This window comes from Spodoptera frugiperda, chromosome 23 (genome assembly GCF_023101765.2).
Source record: "Spodoptera frugiperda isolate SF20-4 chromosome 23, AGI-APGP_CSIRO_Sfru_2.0, whole genome shotgun sequence".
NCBI lineage: Eukaryota > Metazoa > Arthropoda > Insecta > Lepidoptera > Noctuidae > Spodoptera > Spodoptera frugiperda.
In genome coordinates this window covers 12,018,362-12,038,597 of record NC_064234.1, presented here as the reverse complement: position 1 = coordinate 12,038,597, position 20,236 = coordinate 12,018,362, and the positions used below count along the sequence as shown (strand labels likewise).

The 20,236-nt window shown below is 38.7% G+C and overlaps 1 protein-coding gene across 1 annotated transcript in view; it reads right to left on the bottom strand.

Moving 5' to 3' along the window:
- Positions 1-1,748: 1,748 nt before the first annotated feature.
- Positions 1,749-20,236, bottom strand: part of LOC118267031 (uncharacterized) — a 64,910-nt gene continuing 46,422 nt past the window's right edge. Inside the window, exons 5-11 of the mRNA XM_035580768.2 lie at positions 17,231-17,352; positions 16,823-17,038; positions 16,556-16,714; positions 5,979-6,116; positions 3,856-4,006; positions 3,507-3,668; positions 1,749-3,374 (exon numbers count right to left, since the gene is read on the bottom strand). Coding sequence (XP_035436661.2) covers positions 2,091-3,374; positions 3,507-3,668; positions 3,856-4,006; positions 5,979-6,116; positions 16,556-16,714; positions 16,823-17,038; positions 17,231-17,352 — 2,232 coding nt within the window. The 3' untranslated portion in view covers positions 1,749-2,090. The remainder of the gene's footprint in view (positions 3,375-3,506; positions 3,669-3,855; positions 4,007-5,978; positions 6,117-16,555; positions 16,715-16,822; positions 17,039-17,230; positions 17,353-20,236) is intronic.

The following is a 20,236-nucleotide window of genomic DNA, read 5'->3' as shown; positions in this document are numbered from 1 at the left end:
GAGGAATTGTTTAGTACGTGGTGATGAACTCTATAGACAAGTGCGTTACTGAATCTGTACAATATTGTCGTTATTCAATCTCAATTCGTTAAGAGAAAGAATTATCAGAATATTTTATCAATGATACAGTACACACTTGATGTATGGTCTTATTCATGTCGGAGGCTTACCATGGGATCTAGTCAGTGTAGGGCCTATTTGAGTAGCCAGTTGAAGAGGCAGCGCATAATATTGTGTCATAATAAATACTTTAACTTTGGTCGGATATACCGCTCTGTGTTGTACACTCTCAGTTGTATTCGTACTGTGCTTTTATAAGGGTGTAGTACATGAGTTATGTTTCAAGCGTGCTGTGTCGTCTATATATTCTCGTTCCGAGATTATAGTAGTCACAGCGCTTGAAACAAATATATTACGTTGATTTTAATTCTATCCTGTATCTAATTAGTTGACTTACAATAATAAAGCAAAATGAAGTAGAATATTATAAAGTTAAAACGAAATATGTGTCTCGATATAAATAATGGTTAATTATTTGCCATAACATGTTGTATTGTAATGGACGTTCATATATATTCTGCATTACAGATTTAATAATAGTTAGCTTCCATGTAATACTTATACCTAAGGTGCTTGTTATATTCTGTTTCATACATTTTATTAGGAATGTTTAAGCTGATCTATATGTTTGACAAGTCATTCTACTGGCTTTCAGAATTAGTTTTGCTTGTATAGTAGCATGACTGCCGGGTCTGGGATGACGATGTGCATCTTTTTGAAAATGATATAAAATGCCTACTTTTAGAGTAGAAACAAGCGTCATACTCAACCAAAGTTGAGTATTTATATCGACTTAAGCTGGGGCCATACTCTACTGTTAGTGAACGGTGTTGTTTGATGTAAATCTCGGCTTGTTATTGTAATATTTAGTGATGGAGCTAACGAACGCACCGAGCTCCTGTAAAACAACATCACACTAAGAGTAGATGATGTCCCCAGGTTTTGGGTAGTTATGATAAATGTTTATACGATATTAATTTGGTGTACATAATATGTCATTTGTTTTTGTTGCTAGTATTAATAATTAAAATGATTTTATTATGACGAATATTGTTTTATTTCGGAATATCCATTAAACACCTAAATTACCTAAATCAGGAGGGATTGCTTTTTCATTCAATATCCTGAAAAAACATATCAACAGACAATTATTAGGCAGTTGTCCCACCAACGGCGAGTGAACGACTAACTATCGGCTATTTTCTCGCTCAAGAAACGTACAATAGATATACTTTCCGTGTAAACAAAAGAGATGCATATACAAATAGTTGATCGCTGACTGTTCACACTGCCGGCGAGTGCTCGCTTCACTAGTTTGTCAAGTTGACAAGAGCTATGAAAGATAACACTCGCTCGGCGACACTCGCCAAGCGATTAAAACAAACGCCGAGCGAGCAACCAGTGGTCATTTCTCTACAGTGCGTATCGTAGTGCGAGTAATCGCCCGCCTCACTCGCACACTCGCTTATAGCCGAGCTACACAAATATCAGAACTACACACTCGCTCGCCACGTCTCGCTTAACTCGTTTCTAGTTCTAGCTCTACTCGTTACTCGTTCATCGTTGCCGGTGGGACAACTGCCTTAAGGAGGTAGGTAAACGGGTATTATTTATATTATGTATAATAATTTCGGGAATGTAAAGTGATTATGTAAAGATAAGGTTATACAAATGAGGTTATATCAAAATGGAGGAATAATAATAATGTTTATTGTCATTTACACATATCTTAAAGTATCTTAATAAATACGTTACATTAGGTGAGTATTGCGCGGTGGGTGCTTACATACGTGTATTTACATCGTTCTCTATGTCCTTAGTCTTCTGTACAGATAGTTGTAATGAATTGGTTTAATTTGTGGCAACATTGTGCAGGTGAACCAATGTATATTTGTAAGCATAACTGGTAGCAATTTATATAATTTTGAAATTAGCAATCTACACAATTTCCATGAATTTTAATACATTAGTTTTGTTGCAGCCTCGTTATGCCATTTATTACCATGTTTGCCCTACTCCCGAGGGAACTACTAACACCACTTGGCCCCCATCCCATTTATCCTAACAGGCATGTGTGTGTTTTCTGGGTAGAGGTCATCTGCGGCGGGCGCCTCGCACGCGCTCAGCCCGTTGAGGTGTTTCCTCGTGGGTCGCGGCGTGGCGCGGCCGGCGTCGCGGATCCTCTCCCGCGCCCACTTGTCGGCCGCGTGCGTCCTCTTCACTGGCCTCTTATTGCACTCGGTGTCTGTATGCTTTGCCTCTGAAGCCGGTCTGCTGGGAGTCTCAGACTCACTACCGTTTATCAAAGAGTGCGCACTTCTAGCTTTGTGAAGAGATAACCTTAGAGGCTTCCGCGGCGGCGTCGGTCGTGACTTCACATCACTGTCTTTTCTATCATCATTCTTTTTGTAATGACTCATCCTGGAGCACGTCTCGGAGCCGTAGTCTATCCGCGGCGAGCTGCTGTACATGTCGCCGTTAGGAAAGTCTGACTCAGATTCAAACTCGGAAGACTTGGCACTGCGCGAGTGTAGCTTGGAAGTCCGTCTACTGGATTTGTGAGCGTTCTCTAAGACCTTGCCGTCTATTCTGTGATACATGTAGTGTCTTTCAGATTCCAGCTGAATGTCCTCTGAGCTGTCGTTCTTCTTCATTTTCCGAAGCCGTTGTGATCGCTTCAGTTGTTCAATAATTGAAAGAGTTTTCCTCTCAGCCCAGTTGGTTTTTTTGATACTTTCCTCTATTCTGTCTGCTGCTTTCTTTATCTCGTAGTGTCTGGGGTCCACGCTGGCGCTGGAGTGCGTGTCCCGTATATCCAGGTCGCTGTCTGACCTGAAGTAGTCCTCACACTTGGACCTGCTCAGTCTCTCGTTCTTCATTCGTTGTTTCTCTATGTGCCTCTGGTTCCTCTCGATCATGCGGATCGCTGCGTCGGTTTCAGCGCTATAGTCGACCGCACCATGTATACAGTGGTGGGAAAGAGAGTGACGCATTCGTTCGGCTTTGTGTTCGAGACTGTGTGAGCTGTGAGACCTATGGTTCAGCGGCGGAGACGCGCGGGGTGATATAGCAGCGCGGGAAGATGCTCCTGAAGCATTAGACCTCGGTCTTATCATGGGCAGGTTACTCTCGGCGCCATCGAGGCCGGGTAGTTTGGCAACAATGGCAGTAATGTCGGGACCTTTCTGGAACACCTGCACTTCAGACTTGGGACTCGGCTTGGGGTGAGGATCCGTCGTGATGTTGATATTGGTGACATTCTTCTTCGTCTTGTTCACTGTGATGCAGCTGTCATTGCTGCTTGTTGAATGTAGCTGAAACAGGAAATAATGTTTGTTTGAAATTTAATAGGTATATTTTCACCATCATATTACAGAAATAGGAAGAAGCTATAATCGAAATTCGATTAACATAGGTAAAGGTAGTGCTACTAATGAATGATATACCTGTGTATGTCTGCTGAGGAGCTCGGCGACCTGTTCCTCGAGGTAGGAGATGCGGTGTGTGAGCCTGGTGTTGTCGGCGCGCAGGCCTTCCTTCGCCTTCTCAGCGTCGTCTGCTGCCGACCTCAGGGCTCCCAACTCTGCTCGTAATGACGCAGCTTCGTTCTGGAAATAATTCATTACTTTGACGCGACAGGCAGTACTGATGGCAGATTACAGAAATACGGCTGGATTGGTTCCAAAGATATTCCTTGGCGTAAACGCTTTAACAGATGTGATGCTAAAAACATGGGTGATATGGTACATGGTACATATGTTTACTATAATTGACTATTTAATCTGAAATATTCACCTGTGTAAAGCCGTTAGCTGGTTGTGGCGCCTGTGCAGGGGTAGTGTTTCGCAAGAGTACGAGCCGCGCAGGGTTGGCGGCACTCGTGGCGCGCTGCAGCTCCTCCTGGTTGCGGCACGCTATCACTGATGTGCCGTTTACTTCTAACAGCCTGTTGAGCAAAATGTTTAGATAAGCTTCTTCAGTCTGTAATCTTTAAAGTAGGTTACATGTATTTTGAATCTGATGAATTTTTTGCTATAGCTACCGTAAATGTTCATAAATTGGTCATAAGATGTTTTGTACCACTTAGATTTACTAAGTGGCCTCACTTAGTAAATCTAAGTATTGTGGTTAAAAGATGTTTGAATTTCAGCACATAATATAGCTGAGAGGTACCACCAGTGTTATCATCAAATCCTGTTTGATTGGCTAGCCAATAGGTATGATGCGTATCAAACTGCGGAAATTTAAAAGCAAATATAACATTCTTTCAACAGACGCCTAGCATCTAAAGGCGGCCGTACACGGACTGCTCGAGCAGTTAGCGGCTGAGCGACATGGACGAAGTTATCCGAATGTTGAACTTAATCTAAATATGTATGGTATTGAGTTTTTTCAGCTATTATTTCATTCAGTTAGTTCATATTATGGCTCGTTTCGTTTCGTCTCCGTTTTACACAATTAAGATGATGGTGAATATTCAACTTCGTCTAGTGTATCGGTCATTTTGGATCAACTCTACCAAGTCGTTGAGAAGCACTAACTTATGCGTCTACCTCAACATTCCTGAATATTTGTTTTTGATACGAAACGACTTAATATTATTGTGATAAAAACATTGCAACAGATCTTACAAGGGAAACATTAATAAGATCTATTAAAGCATGTTCGAGAATTATGTTCGATTGACAAATGCGCTAGAGTGGTCGTTAGTATCGATAAATCGTGCAGAATTAATCGTTCCAGTCCTTATATGTCACGTCAGAGCGATTCGCATATACTATTAATATTTATTATTACTGCCCCGGGATCTATTCCGCGGGACTTCCAGGATTGAAAGTCACGTTAGCTGGCTGAGAACTGAAACTAGATAGAAATACTGTTGCTGCAACTTTGACTACATACGACACTTGTAACAACTTCGTTCGCGTTACTGGCATACAAATACAAAGCCTAGCCAGTTTTTTTACATAGCTTGACCTATTTGTTTGACAGATCAATCTGATTTTACACATGAAAACCGTTAAACATAAAATATTTTTTTATGTATTTATTGTGCTTGTTTGCATGCATAGAACCTATGTCATGAAGGAATTGCACAAAGATCTGTCGCAAGTACACAAGTAGTACCTATATTTTGTCCTACCTATAGTTTGAGTTTAATAAGTGATAGAATGCTCCGAGCCGAGGCGGCATGCCCACTGCGCACTTATCTATCAGCATCCTAATCGGACGTGTATTGATGGTCCGACGTCACCAGCGGCGCGGGCGCAACATCTCTAACGCTGGATTAACACTATGATTTCAGACAATATTTAGAAAATTTCATAAAGAAATAGACGTCATGCGTCTTCCAAGTTTTTTTTTTCTAAATAAGTATTAGCTAAGTAGTTAGATTGCATTGTATAAAACAATTCAAGATTCAAAACCAATAATACCTAACCAGAAATAGTTTTATTAATTTAGGAATATGTGATGATGCGGGATTTACATACTGCAACGAAATAAAGATATAAAGCGAAAGATATGTTGCAAGCCGAGTTGTCATTGGGCGCGGTGTGTGGCCGTCACAAATGGCAAGAAATTCCATGGACTAATGTAAATTACTTGGACAGTGTTTGCCCACAGTCCCAGGCCCATCGTTGCCCATCTATGGGCACAGATAGCATCGCGATGCTCGTGATTGTGGGCCGCTGACCCGTGCTCCTCTGCGTTTGCACGCAGATGTGCTGTGCGCATGCGCATTTGCGTAGTTATTGCACACTATAAAGTGTTGAGTGCAGAGATTGTGTCGTAAAAGTTTATGGGAGTTTTGGTGTTTCGTGAATGGACGGTCCGCCTGTTTCCTGAAGTTCAATGGTGTTGTGTGGACAGGGCTTATCTAGTCAACTGTTTGTTTGGAAAAATAATGTTAAACATACCTGTCGCCAGCTTTAAGGCCGGCATTGTCGCCAGGCCACTCTATCAGCATGCCGGAGCCCCGTGGGACTGCGCCCCACGTACCCTCGCGAGCCTCCACTGTCACTATGGACGCGCATCCGCCGAAATCACGCACCGCACTGGTGGAACAAAAAAAAAAGCCAAGATGAGTACTAATAACTGGAAAATCTGACGACAATAAGTAATAAGTACGGGTTGACAAAAAAAGCTCGAACTGTTAGACACTGGAATATAACATGTGAACATTACTCGTAGTATGTCAAAAGATCGACAGTATAAAGAGATAGAAATGTTGTTCCAGACCGCTCAGTTTTTGTACCAACATTATTGTCGAGGAGAAATGGAGCGCGTGCGCTATTGTTCTATCTATTACTACTACATGACATGGGGATTTGGAAATTGATCTCATTATATTTTGTGTAAACAATGATAAATTATATGAAAGAGAAAGCATTTTGTGATAGGTTGACGTCTTATGGGGAGAATGGAAAAGGAAGATATATTGTGCCGACTCCGATTAGTTTGGGATATCCAAGGTAGTAAGCATGGAAGGAAGAAAATATATTGAAATGGATTTTACTTTTTTCAGTTTCCTCATTATTTACTATATTTATTCTACGTACGTACGTATTCGATATCTTGTGCCTAATATGCATTATGCAGTTAAGAAATAGGCAAACTTAGCTCGCTCAGTGCACAACAAGATTTTGTGTAAGATTTCTCAATTCGAATTCGATTGATAATGTCTCTATTTAGTTTCCTAATGAAGTGCTTGCTGGCTGTAATGTAATGCTTGCAATCGAGTGCTTATTGACGATCGCTTGATGTGAGGTTACGGAGGTTAACGACAGTCTTCCCATAAATATGTATTTTGCCGTGTGTATTCATTCGATGGGTTTGAGGTGCAATATTCCATGTTATGTTTACTGTACCTTTGTTTACAAATACATAATATAAATTTTAGTTATCATTATGAACGTTTGATGATTTTCACGCGATTTCCATTGTTACAATGCCTATAATAAATTCCCGTTTAATATTTTGATTATACCTATATGTATAGGTACGTATAAAACTGCATGCATTGGTACGGTACCATCCGACCTGTTTTTAGCGCAGTGCTACACCTAGCTGCGCGGAGGTGAAATATGAAACCCATAAACTCCCGGTCGGACTGGTTGCTAAAAAACGAACACATCCAACGATCACGAGCTTCGAGCTCGACCGAAGTACAGTCTGTTAGGGACGTTGGCGTGAGTGCTTTGAAAAGTTGGTATTTTGGAAGAACACAAAAGAAGGGACTTTTGTATGTTTTGTTCAGATTTGTGATTATTTAGTGGAATTTTAGTGACGTATCCATTCAGTAAACTGCCGAATCTCATCGATGGATATCGATAGATCAGTTAATCTAAAGCCTACTTTAAATTTAATATTTATTAATTTATGTTTTATGTCTTTACTCGTTTAGATATAGATATGTTGTTTAAATCTCGCTTAATTTGTGTACGAACTTGTGAGTCTGACTGTACATCAGCGATATAACAACTTGTTAGAACAAGGTTTCCATTGTGGAGTACAAGAGCAATGAATTTAAATGAAAAATAGTTGCACAATTTTGTAAAGGTCAATTAAATCATTTAGACAACCAAATAAAATATGTTGATACCTAGATGTGATAGTGGTCCAAGTGAACACCTTGTCCAGGGCAGAAAGTGTTAGATTTGACCAGTATTTTGTTTTTTAGTACCAAAACTCATTTCAGTTTTCTGCAGAAAATATACAAAACTAACTCTATCTACTACTATCTTACGATAAGTTAAATAGTATTTATACTATGCAAACCAGACAGGCAAACACAGCTGTTTTCTCAAAATAACAACTGAATGCGCAAACGATAGAATTCATCAAAGTATTGTTGTTGAGACAGGCCCGCGCAGTAATATAACCACGACCCATTGGCTCGGGCACAACGTTGCATCGATATCGTAAACATTTCAAATTGTTATTGAAATATTCATATCCATTTGTGGTATGAATAATCTTCGCAGCAGCTTGCAGTAGCTGCACAATTCTATGCGAAGTAATATCCGACAATGATTCATCAGGTTCGGTAGTACTTACTTAAGAATACCTGTGTTACCCTTTATATTATAAATACGTAGTCATTTAGTATATTTACTTAGATATTATAAGAATTGAAATTAAGATATAAGACTGCTTTCTCAAAACTTCCTTTTACCATTAACCTAAACCTAAAAACTGAATTTCGTGTTTAAAAGGTTTTATATAGGTACTTTTCTATAACTTCAACACGGCAATAGAAAAGGTGATTGCAATCAATCGGCTCGGGGAGGCTGTGCGTAAGATTGCGCGCCATGTAGGGAACAAATAAATAAAATATCGCGCGCTATCGGCCCGCAGCACGTGAGCCACTCAAATGGTAGCCGATTTATTACAGACTGTGTTCTAACCATTTAAGGGTTTATAGGATTTTTACGTTAATGGCAACTGCACATAGACGGCTTCAACATACCGGGAGCCATTATGTAATTATAACTTAATTTATAAAAAATATATAGGCTTAGAAGAAAGTATTTTTAGATAAAATCAATGATTTATGGAAGCATAATGAAAAGAATGAAACTCTTGGAAGACCATGTCTTAGCTCAGCATCGATAGATGAAGTTACCATCGTATTTAAACTAGCGCACAACAATCGCATCAAAATCCCGGATCTTATCCGGGATTTTGATGCGATTGCCACAATGATCATAAAAACCAACTCATTCAATATTTATGGAGCTGACAGCAGAGTATTGGCACTTAACGTGGTAATGACGTGGCACGAGCTATCACACATGCGTCGTGCTATAACACGAGTGAAGAATGTGCCTTTAACGCCGTGCGAGACACTTATTTGAATAGAAACTGCAGAATTTATGGCGCACCCAGCTCGCAGCTTAGTGTGAAGGCAATATCTAATATACGAAGGAAATGGCGAGACACTTAATATTAAACTTATTAAAATACTGTTGGTACGATGATAATGTTGTTAATATTTTCATAGAAAACATTCTGCCGCTGTTATAAAGTTAATTTAATAGAGTACAGCAAAACTTACAATGTTTGAAGTTCTCACTAGTAATGTATACTGTATAATCTTACATAAACTACCCATTAACTAACTACCTATTCTAATTTGTTACGGATACGGTGAAAGAGGTTCTAAATTTGTTCTTAATTACTATAGTTTTGCTATAATCCGGATATAAAGTCCGGAACGGTTCCCACGCCGCGCGAAATGTCTTTAGTCCGCGGTTTTACGAGTCATGTACAAACCAGGGTAATGGCTAATAAAAGTAATGTCTTAATTGATACAATTATCTTTTATAGACTTTTGTTAACTATGATTGTCTCAGAAGTCACCGGCTGTCAGATAATTAACATGAGGAGACATTGTCAGGCTAACCATTCGTGTTATTGCTGTTCACATAGTGGCTGTCTTCATATTTCAAAACGAGATACGATTAATTGAAGCTTTAATCTGTCTGTTAGTCTGTCTTATTGGGACATCTTTGGTGGAAACTAGATTAACTACAAGATAAGAAATTTCGTCTAAAAAAAAATCAGCAGCCAAGTTCAAAACATCCAAATTGATTACATTAAAAACTAAAGTTTAATAGAACTTTCATAAATTAAAATTTCTTATTGAGCTCAAATTGTTAATGATAAGATCATATACTAAAATGTTTGAACGACTGCCTAACAGTCGGTTTGCGTGGCGGCGCGGCAATCATTAGCACATTACGCGACGTCGCCGACGCAGCACATTAGTGGGCCCGCAGTCACGCAGGAGACCAACGAGCAGGTATCCGTGTCCCACAGTTTATCGAATTAGACAACTGTCTTCATGTTGATAGAAGAAAATTACAGCAATTATGTGATTAAGAGCTGCAAGTTTTAAACAGAAGTTGTATGAACATGAACACGGTGCGTACAGCGTAGTGCGTACGCCATGCTTTCCACACGTCGGTAATTTAGTTTGTAATCTATGGAAAGTTTGCTTTGAAAGAGAAACTGAAGACGGTTTATTTATGTCTGTTTTATTGTTTTTCTTTGCGTCTCATTCGCTGTGGTTGCAAGTTCGATTACCAACCCCGAGATCTTAGGTTCTAAATATATCTGAAAATATGTATTATAGGTAGTAGAGCTTCTCAGAATAGGTCGACGTTGGTCAGGGTCCTTTATGATCGGTTGTGTTATGTTATAAAACAATGAAATTATACCAAACAGTTCTAATATTGCAATAAGCGTTACATGATCGTCGTGTAATCCTCCTCAGTGCGGTAAATCAGAGCGGAACTACAGACAATGCACTGAAATGAGATGCATTGTTCTGCAAGTTTCGTGATTGCATACACATACATACATATAATATATGTTGATAGATACACAACATGTTGTATCATATTTGACGGGGTAATACAGACTGACTACTAAACCTTCAATATGTCTTTTTAAAAGCGATAGCATACTGAATTTATGTACAGGTAACACTTTTATCTTAAGGCAGAGGACATTATGTAATTTGTTTTATGTAGTAGGAGGTAAACCTCTTGATTTTTACGGAAGATCATTTCATAATTGATTAATTCAATAGATATTAGTGGCACGGTTCACACGACGAGGTATTGACTAACTGTCTACAATTAATAAACTACATTTGTAATTGACAACAGCTTCCTGTCCAGCGACGACTAACAAAAATGTAACAACTTTCTAATTGGAATAATAGACGAAAATATATTCTTAACCCTAATTCCTTAATGTGCTCTTACTCAATGCAGTATTAATATGCTCTTATTCAATGGAAGTGCAACGGCTTTCAAAGCTCTAATGTCTGCTAATGGTGAGCGGCTGTAGGTCTGCCCGGAGTCTCATCAACAAACTGCTTCTGCGCACACTTTCACTCAAATCCATGTTCACACTCATAAATCAGTTAAAATTTCGTGCAGTATTGTGGGCATTCCCACGAGAGAAATCACAAGTAATGTAGAATTACATTATCTCAGATAGACGCTTGTTACACTATGATGTACGGTGACGTTTATGCCTTTGTTGTATTATGTGGTTTTCATTCAGTCATCGTACTTTTGATTTCTTACAAGATAACGTAAGATCGTTGTCCGTTATTAGGCATTGTCGTATTTACTTTCGTTTAAGAGTACTGAGAGTCTAATAAAGTCATTATGTATTATAATTTGGATTACACACAACATGCGGTAATCTGGGGATTACATATTGCATTGTGAGTTGACGCGCTTTCATAGGAACGGAGAGAGTTAGTTAATTTGTTCTTGTTTGTGATCACATCGTGATACGGAAGCTCAAACATTTCTTTGTTATATTTAGAAGAATATTTTATTCAGCTTTTAGGTTTTGTAATTATTATCTACTAGATAACGAAACATAGTGTCTAATTGTTGTCTTTGTCTCACAATTTATTGCGAGATTCACACTCGTGTTATCTTAATGTTAAATTGTATAATATCTTAATTGTCAAGTTATGTGATACTTATCTTTGTAGATAATTTATGAATCCTTTTCTCAAGTGATATTGTATGATTTTCAGATATTTATTAAGTAACGTAAAAGCGCTCGAAATAATTACCCAGGGTATGCACTCACACTAGTCACACTACTCTCCTAGTTTCCCGAAACAAACTTAAAAAGAACGCCAATCTTTATTATCTGCGCTCTATCAGTCAGCTGTCAGCTATCGCGCAATATCCCGTAGTTCGCGGAAACAATCAAGTTATGTTCCATGACGTTCCTGACGTTTGACAAAGGTGTGAACCAATTAGCAACGCGCGCACTTTTTGTTCTACACCAGAATATGGGCTCTGCGTGTATATATGTGTGTGTGTGTATGTGTATGTATGTGTGTGTGTGTGTCTGTGTTCTTATGCTCATCAAACGGTACACGACACGGTGTTTTATGTCTCGTCAAAATGTTCTCGTTACTCTGACTTGTATATCATGTTTAATGGCACTTGGCAGACACCTGCTGGTATTGCTACGTATATAATTATTTAATTTTATCAGTGAATATTAAGAAAAATAAGCTGCCTAAAAATCTGTAATTACTGTACTACAAGACGATATTTTATGTTATTTTCGAATAACTTACTCCTAACTGCAGCATCAAAATGGTCTGCGTGCTGTTTACTGCTACAGTCCCACTTGTTTTCCAGGAAGCACCTAATTTTCTGCTTTTAAACGGAGCCCTGAGCAATTTGCATAATTTCAAGTAACACAAATTGTATATCATTAAACTCTGAAGGTTCCAGTGTTTGTTAGGCTCGAGTGAAGTCTGGAGGCGATGCTATATTTACGTCTCGTCAGTTTTGCTCGAGAATTACTATAAACTTGAAGAACGAACTGAAATATATTACAAATTATTAGTGTCTCGCGCGTTTACGCTTATTATTTGAAATTAATTTCTTAAAACATTCGTTCCTTTGACCGGCATCTATTGGATGTGTTGACTATTTCTATTTGTGAAGAAAGGATTAGAGTAAAATTATAATTGTTTTAGAGTTAAACTTTACATTATAACAAATCGTGAAAGTGCGCCGCAGGGTCGCAGGAGATATTTAGTTTGCGGTTCAATATCTGCACGGCGATGGGCGTACAAGATGTGGTCTCTCTCGTAAACAATACTCGTGACCATGACATGTGTGGTTGCAGGGTTACTGTTCTCTAATACGTATTGGATTACAGTCACAATAGCTATCCGCAGGCATGTCGGTAACTGTTAACCAGCCTACGAAGAGACTGTTATTTCGACAAAACAATGTATTAACTAAAAAATCACGGTTTAATCACGTACATTAATGGAGAAAAGCTCTACTAGTTTCGAGTCACAGAGGGACTTTCCTTTATTTCTTCATTAATATGCGTGATATATTAGTTTATCTCCATTAATATACGTGAGTTAACCGTGATTTTTAGTTAATTTAGTATGTCTCACAATAGTTATTATAAAAATAAAACAGTGTATTCACCACACTATATTGTGTATACAGTGGACACCATTTTTTCATTACCATCGTCAGGCAATTCATGTTTCCTCCTTATCTAAGTTGACTAAAAACAGCAGCGCTCTTATTTCTACGATCCGTGTCGCAGTCGCCCACTAGATTAAATTGATTTTTATCAACAAAAACTGGTCGCTCCGCAGAAGGAAGCAGTTCTATGTAGTGTCGTGTCTCCCATACTAAATAGTGGAGATACGACGAGCTGTACTTTATTGCTGGATAATTTATTAACAGCTTACATCTACAAGTTTCTCGTACAAGAAACATAAGTTATTCAATGAAACGCCGGTTTCCATCAAGTTTAATTTGTCATTCGGGAGCTGAGGAAATACATAAAGTGTACATAAATAAAGATTTATTAATATTTACATAACAAGATGTCAACTGCTACGTTGGGATGTTTGAATAATATTTTCTTACTACGACCGGCTGATTTTTATTTACATTTTTAATTGATACCTTTATAACCATAGTCAATAGTAACTATTATTCTTTTCATTGATGTAAGTAGTAATTTAATAGTTGTTTTAATTAAATTAGGGGGTCGAAGTTAGTTTGAGTTTTCCAATGCCTACAAACATGTTACATGACCTGTGATGAATTTTGTGTTATGTTGTGGGTTGTGTTGTAAGTTAGCAACTGAGCTATACATAAGATCTACGAGCTATTAATGGTCACTTCATCTCGTCAAGGCAATATTTCACATGAAAATGGTTTAAGTAGATTCCTAAGCACCCCAATAATATTCGCTCATAACCCAAGAAGCCTATTATTCACGTAATTTGAGACGAAGCCGTATGTAGGTCAGTGTCTCAGAGAGCAGGACCGACCGCAGCCGCCCGGGCTGACCACAGCCTCTGAAGATACGTGACGTCATATTGCACATCTACAGTCGTGGGAACAATACAACGTATTTGCGGGTGGTTACCGCGCAAACCAGCAGATACAATACTTCTTCGAAATGAGACGAAACTTCCTACCTCGTTTTCTTCTGAAATCGCAATTCAAATTAGCTTGCAAACTGTTTTTCATTAAATTTATACGATACATTCGGATCATATCATAGATTATCCGATTGTCCCAATAGATTAAATTATCTTACGCTTCATTTGATATAAGCTCCTTGCGTCGAGGCTAAATCTGTAATAATATTGTATATTAATATTGTTGGTGTATTTATATGGTTTCATGTTGAACACTTCACTGATTCGTCTGTCTAGCTTAGCAAGTACAACTAATGCTGACGTAGCTATTCATAATATTAGGGCATCATAGAGCCCACGTGTAATAGTAGGCTAAACGGACAAATACTTGGACTTAATAGAACATTAAGACATAAACTCAGGTTTAATAACTTCCAGAATAATATAATATGTTTAACGTAGCGCAACCTAATAACACTTTCCCCAGGAATTGAACCGAACACACTGACCGCAACTCGGCTACCGCAATGTTACGCTGCGTCGCGCCCCGTGAGAAACCAATACCAATACAATATTTAACGTATGATTCTTGCCTAATAGAGTATTGTTTGAGTTCCTATTCTCTAGTATTCTACGACAATCCTATGACTATTGAAATAAAGGTTATTTTTGCATAAAATGCCCATCAAGTTATTTTGTGGTAATTTAATCTGTGGTATTTTGTTATTCTCTCAGTAGTTGTGCAGTATCGGTTGGTTGTACAATCGAGATTGCTTCAGTGTGCGATGTGAGATGAAGGTGTTGAGTGGGAGCAATCTGTCGGTTAATTGTTCTATGTAAATGTGATGTTATCTTGCAGATAACATTGTATGTCGCTGATTTATGGCATTCGGAATTAGCAACTTAGTTAGAAGTTGCTTTAGACAGACAGTGTTATGTTAACAATAGTTCTGCACAATTTTACATGAATATCGATAGACTTGTCGCAGGTTATTTAACCTTACTTAAAGCAGTAGTCTAGAAGCCTAGCTGTAAAGTAACTATGTAACAAAAATTCGCAGTTTGATGATAGTTCAGTAGTAAGTGTCCATGCTAATGCTATTGTTATTGTACAGAACTCGAAGTAACTTTTTTACTATTTCGTTCAAATACAAGTAAGTGCGTAGTGCCGGCCCCGGGCCCACCTCTCATCGTCCAGCGAGCTCCATCACCTCATACGTTCACAAGTCAACTAGTTCGCACGCACTCCAACACCTCTCTAATTACTACATGCAAATAACTAAATCAGAGCGTCCAGAACTTTCCCTATTGACGAGCAAACATTCGGCGATAGTTCCCACAGATTGCGGTACATTGAACGTCGGCTATAGAAAGTATGCTGCCGAGCCCCGCCCCGCCGAACAATGGATGGCGTAATGGTCGTAACACTCAGATCTGATGCTTGCTTTTCCGTTTAGTGTGGAAACACAGGAAACGTCAGTGCGCAGGCGCGTTAGCTAGTTAATTCAAATAGATCCTATCTTCGTGTGAGTGTTTACTGCCTGCAATTGCTTCACCCTTTACTGAATTAGTTAACTTTATTTGGAATTAGCGTTTCTCTGAACCGGTATAAGGTAAATTTTTCAGTTTATTTTTAAATGTAACTTTATTGCAAACATTAATACTGCTCGCAAGTAAACATCAATTTACATATCCGTCACCTTCATCCATATCTAGTTCTTTCCGTACTTTTCCTTGACGTGTCATCGAGTGCTTAGTTACTCGTTGAGTCGCGTGTGACACAATTTACACGATCCGGTGAGCTCCGCCTGCGAGACAGTCTCGGCCAACCTGTCACCATTCAATGGACTTGCAAAAACTTGCCGACTGTAGCAGTCATTTGTTTACAACCTGAGCAAACTCCCAGCCATTGTAACACGATGTTTCTTAGCTATAGTTGAGTGTAAAATTAGCTTTAGTAACTATTAATTATAAGATGTCCCTACAGTTTTGTGTCGGAGGTTTACCGCTACTACATCAACGTACGTATAATAGAAACAAATATTTTTTTTACTGTCATTTCATTATAAAGTACATACATAGGTACTCTTCCGATTTTCTCATTAGCTCTTCCCAATTAAAGAAGAAAATATAGCAATAAAGTGGTTGGAAAAGATCGCGTTCCTGGCAACAATATAATGTCATGTGGGGCGCGTGCGCACGCGATCTGGCAATGAAAAAACAAACAAAAAGGTTCCCTAGCTTTCTTCCATAAGTTATTACACTTTTTGAGTACTTGCTGGTGAGGCTGTTATCAGAAATTGTTCTTAGGAAGATACGAGTACTATTGACACTATATAAAAGAGGTCTCAAGATCAGATAGAAATCACAAATATTATTCATAAGGAAGTTCTATAAAGTCCAATAGCCTATAATTATCAAAAGATTGAGAGATGAAGTAGTAGAATATTGCTCCACCAAATTTTCATTACATAAAGCTACTAGTCGAAATTGAAGTTCTAGATACAGAGAGAAATAGAAGTTACTATTTGTTACCTGTACAAAGTGGTTCGGTTGTTTCGGTTGGAGGCTGCGTCGGCCTGCTCGATGAGCTGCGCGAGCGCACGCGCCTGCTCGCTCAGCGTCAGCAGCTCCAGCTCCTCGCGGCCCAGCTTGTACTGCAGCTCCGCTTGCTGGATCCGCGTGTCTATGTTACTGGGACAATAAAATAATTAGATAGATAAGATAATAAATACATTTTATGTTTCTTTATAAAGTGTTGTGCGTAAGTGTCGAAAGAATCACTAGACACCAGATACTTACTCAGTAACATGTGTCTTCTCGAGTCGTCTCCTGAGTTCCTGTATGTTAGCCTTGCGAGTGTCCAACTCACTCCGCACGGCGTTGGCTCGTTCCTCCAGAGCCCTCCTCTCGTCTGCTGAGAGGGCGGTGGCGTGGTCCTCGTGGGAACTGGCTCTGGATGCCGTGGGGGAAGCCAGGCGGGCTGCACTTAGTGATGCGCTTAGTTGTTTCTTTAGACTGTAAGGGAAATTGTACTTTAAATAAGGCATAAAATCAGTTGTAATTTTTGAAATTAATAGATAGAAAGAGATGGGTATGGTTCACAAGTTAGTTTAAGACAACGATGAACGTTTTGCTATTATGTTAATTCATTGGTTTGTTGTATGTCATATATGTAGTACAGAGTATAGATAAAGTAGGGTTAACCACCTTTGTATGAGGGTGTCCTTATCTGTGAGTGCGGTCCTGAGTGCATCGAGTTCGCGGCTGACGTCACGTGCGCCCGCGCTGCGCCGCCGCGACCCCGCCAGCGACACCTCGATGCTGGCCATCTGCGTACACAAACAGAACAATGAAACTGGTATACATACATACATAATTGTATATAAACAAATTCTATCTGGTCTTGTTTGTTTCATGTCTCGACTCTTTAAATAAAACTTAAAATACCACTACATATATTATTATGACACTAAACTTTAAATTTTAGGTGTTATGGCTGTGTTTCTCCGTTGCAGTAACAAACGTTTTTATGAAGCTACGCTTCTGAGGCTATAAAATAAACCTTCAAGTTTGAAACTCTTGCATGTACATATGTATGTAAGTACCTATATGTACAGCTCTGGTTCCTCTACCTACACTATGTTCAAGTCCTCGCTCAGTCATTCGCTGTACACTTTATGTTCTTGCTGCACGTCACTCGGCCAAACGAACTTAATTAGGATTAGCTAAGTTATGTTCGAACTGAATGTCTAACTTAGATACTTTATAGTCGAAACTTGGAAGTCATTCATCGATGCTAATTGAGAGGTTGCTTGCATCTGTTTTAGTTTACATTTCAACTTCAAATATTGGCGAACGTATAATTAAAACCTATTTGAGTTACTTTATTTTATAGGTAAAACTAACTTTATTATTATTGTGGCGGGTGTTTTTAGCAGTAATTTGCTGTTTTGGTTGTAACAGGCCATTTATTTTGTTATAAACACACAAGTTTTTATGTTAAATCTCATGTGATTACCTACAACGTTAGTAATGACATGTTGCACCGTGTGGTTAAATATTAACCAGAGATTGAAGGCAGATATCACTTTAATGTGTAGTGGTCGGACTCCGTCGTTAATGCTTCAAAGTACACACATAACATCCAGTATGTCAGGTTACCCAAAACTAACAATTATTTTTAACGATATTCGGCATTCAGCTTTATTGCCTACCAAGAAGGTTGAAAATCTATTTGAATGGAATGAGATAGCTGGTTGAGCTTGTGTTTAATAATGACAATATCCATGTAATGCTACTAGTTTCCTTTCTTAAAGTTTATGTGGAATTGTGGATATTGTAATGTTAATGCGCGTTGAAGTCGTTCGTTGTGCGACTTCCTGCGCAGGCGCACGCCTCGTTCCACACCGAGGCGTTTAGTTTTAGTGTAGTTCGGAAAGAATAAGTACTTGACGGTTTAATTTAAGCTGATAACTGTTTACTTACTTATGTGGCGGAAGATATTAATTTCAGTTTACTGAGCAGGCGATACAACAGACTACAGAGAGTTATTCGTTATTTCAGCTACATCATAGTGTTATTTGAAACTATTCTAACTTATAATCTTTCCAAACTGTGATGTGTGTTCGAAACATATTATCCACATTCTTAACTAAGCACGCATATTTATAAACTCATGTAAATGAAGAATTAAAAATAGTAACTGCTTGTCACTTCTCTCACCATTAGATACTAAGGCTTTGTAACAAATAGGTTATCATTAATTATAACGCTGTATCTGAGTGTTTCTCCGACATTGTAGGCTCTTCCTTTGAGATAGCACACGGCGTACAGGTGGCAGTGTATGCAACTGCTTATTATTACACATAGTAAAGATCATGTCTGTGGGAATATCTGCAGATGAGGCGTGTGATTACAGAGCTGTAGGATTGCAGGCTGTGTAGGGTTACGGCCACGCTCGCAGTGCGGTGTCACACTGATTCATGGTAGATATTCTTTAGTCTTTACTATGTAGTGTGAAGGAAGGAGGTAGCAAAGGTATAAAGTAAAGTTTCATGTGTATGGAGACTGCAGGCTTAATTCCTTCAATGTTGCGAAGGATTTTTTGTAGTCCACGTGATTATTTGATTGCGCTTTACTTGTCTCTTATCTGGAGGCTTAATTCCTGAATGCTGCGAAGTATTTTTTGTAGTCTGGGATTATTTTATTGTGCTTTACTTGTCTTTTATGGTATAAGGCTTACAATCGATGAATGTGTTAGGCTACTAAGTGCAAGAAATCGAGATGTTACCTACTCTACCTAGGCCTACCTAAGTAATAATAATATCAGTTGGCTCATTCACTTCACTCGAATTAAGAAGTAAAACATGTAGTTCATTATTGTGTAGTAACTAGTGACTACTAGTGCAGTGTACCGACTTCCTAAGATGCGTGTGTAGGTACATTTAGTGTCAAGTACACGTACAGTGTACATGTTATACTTTATGGCCAGCTATCACGGAGTTCCCACCCATTGTGCGCCGGTACCGCAAACTGTACGCCGCCCTTTTTTCTCACAAATTACCGGCGCATGATACACTGCCTTCGATAACGTAGATCTCAACGTTGATTGAATATCATATGTAATGCAATGTGTGCCGCTTTGGACATCTATTGTTTTAATCTAGGTCGATGTACTTGGAGATAAGCCTTGATACTGCGTTATCTTATTACAATTATTATATGTTTGCTGTCGAAAATTACGTTATTTATTTAAAGCTTGCAATCACACGTGAATTACAAATGTATCACACTGCCAGTACTGAGCCACGCACCTACATAACTTACGCACTTAAGTGACCAGATAAAAATACAAACAATGAAAATAAATTAAAACGATACTAATTCAATAAATGTCGGGCGCGAAATCGATACTGGAATATAATGAATCGAGTATAATCGATTGTGAACAAAAAGCCAGCGGCTGCGCTCGCGCAGGTCGCGCGTCGCATAACAAATTGTATAATTGAAAGCGATTCGATCTGATGCCACTGAGAACAGATGCACAGATATTAAAGTGAAGGAAACTGTGCGTTTAGTATGAGAACGGAAGAGTGCCATTGTCAGTGTCGTGGTGCATTCTCCTTTGTGCAGCATTAAGTAGGTAGTTGTAATGGGTCCCGAGTCTTCCCATTTTCTCGTTCATAATACATATGTAATTATGTAACAAATATA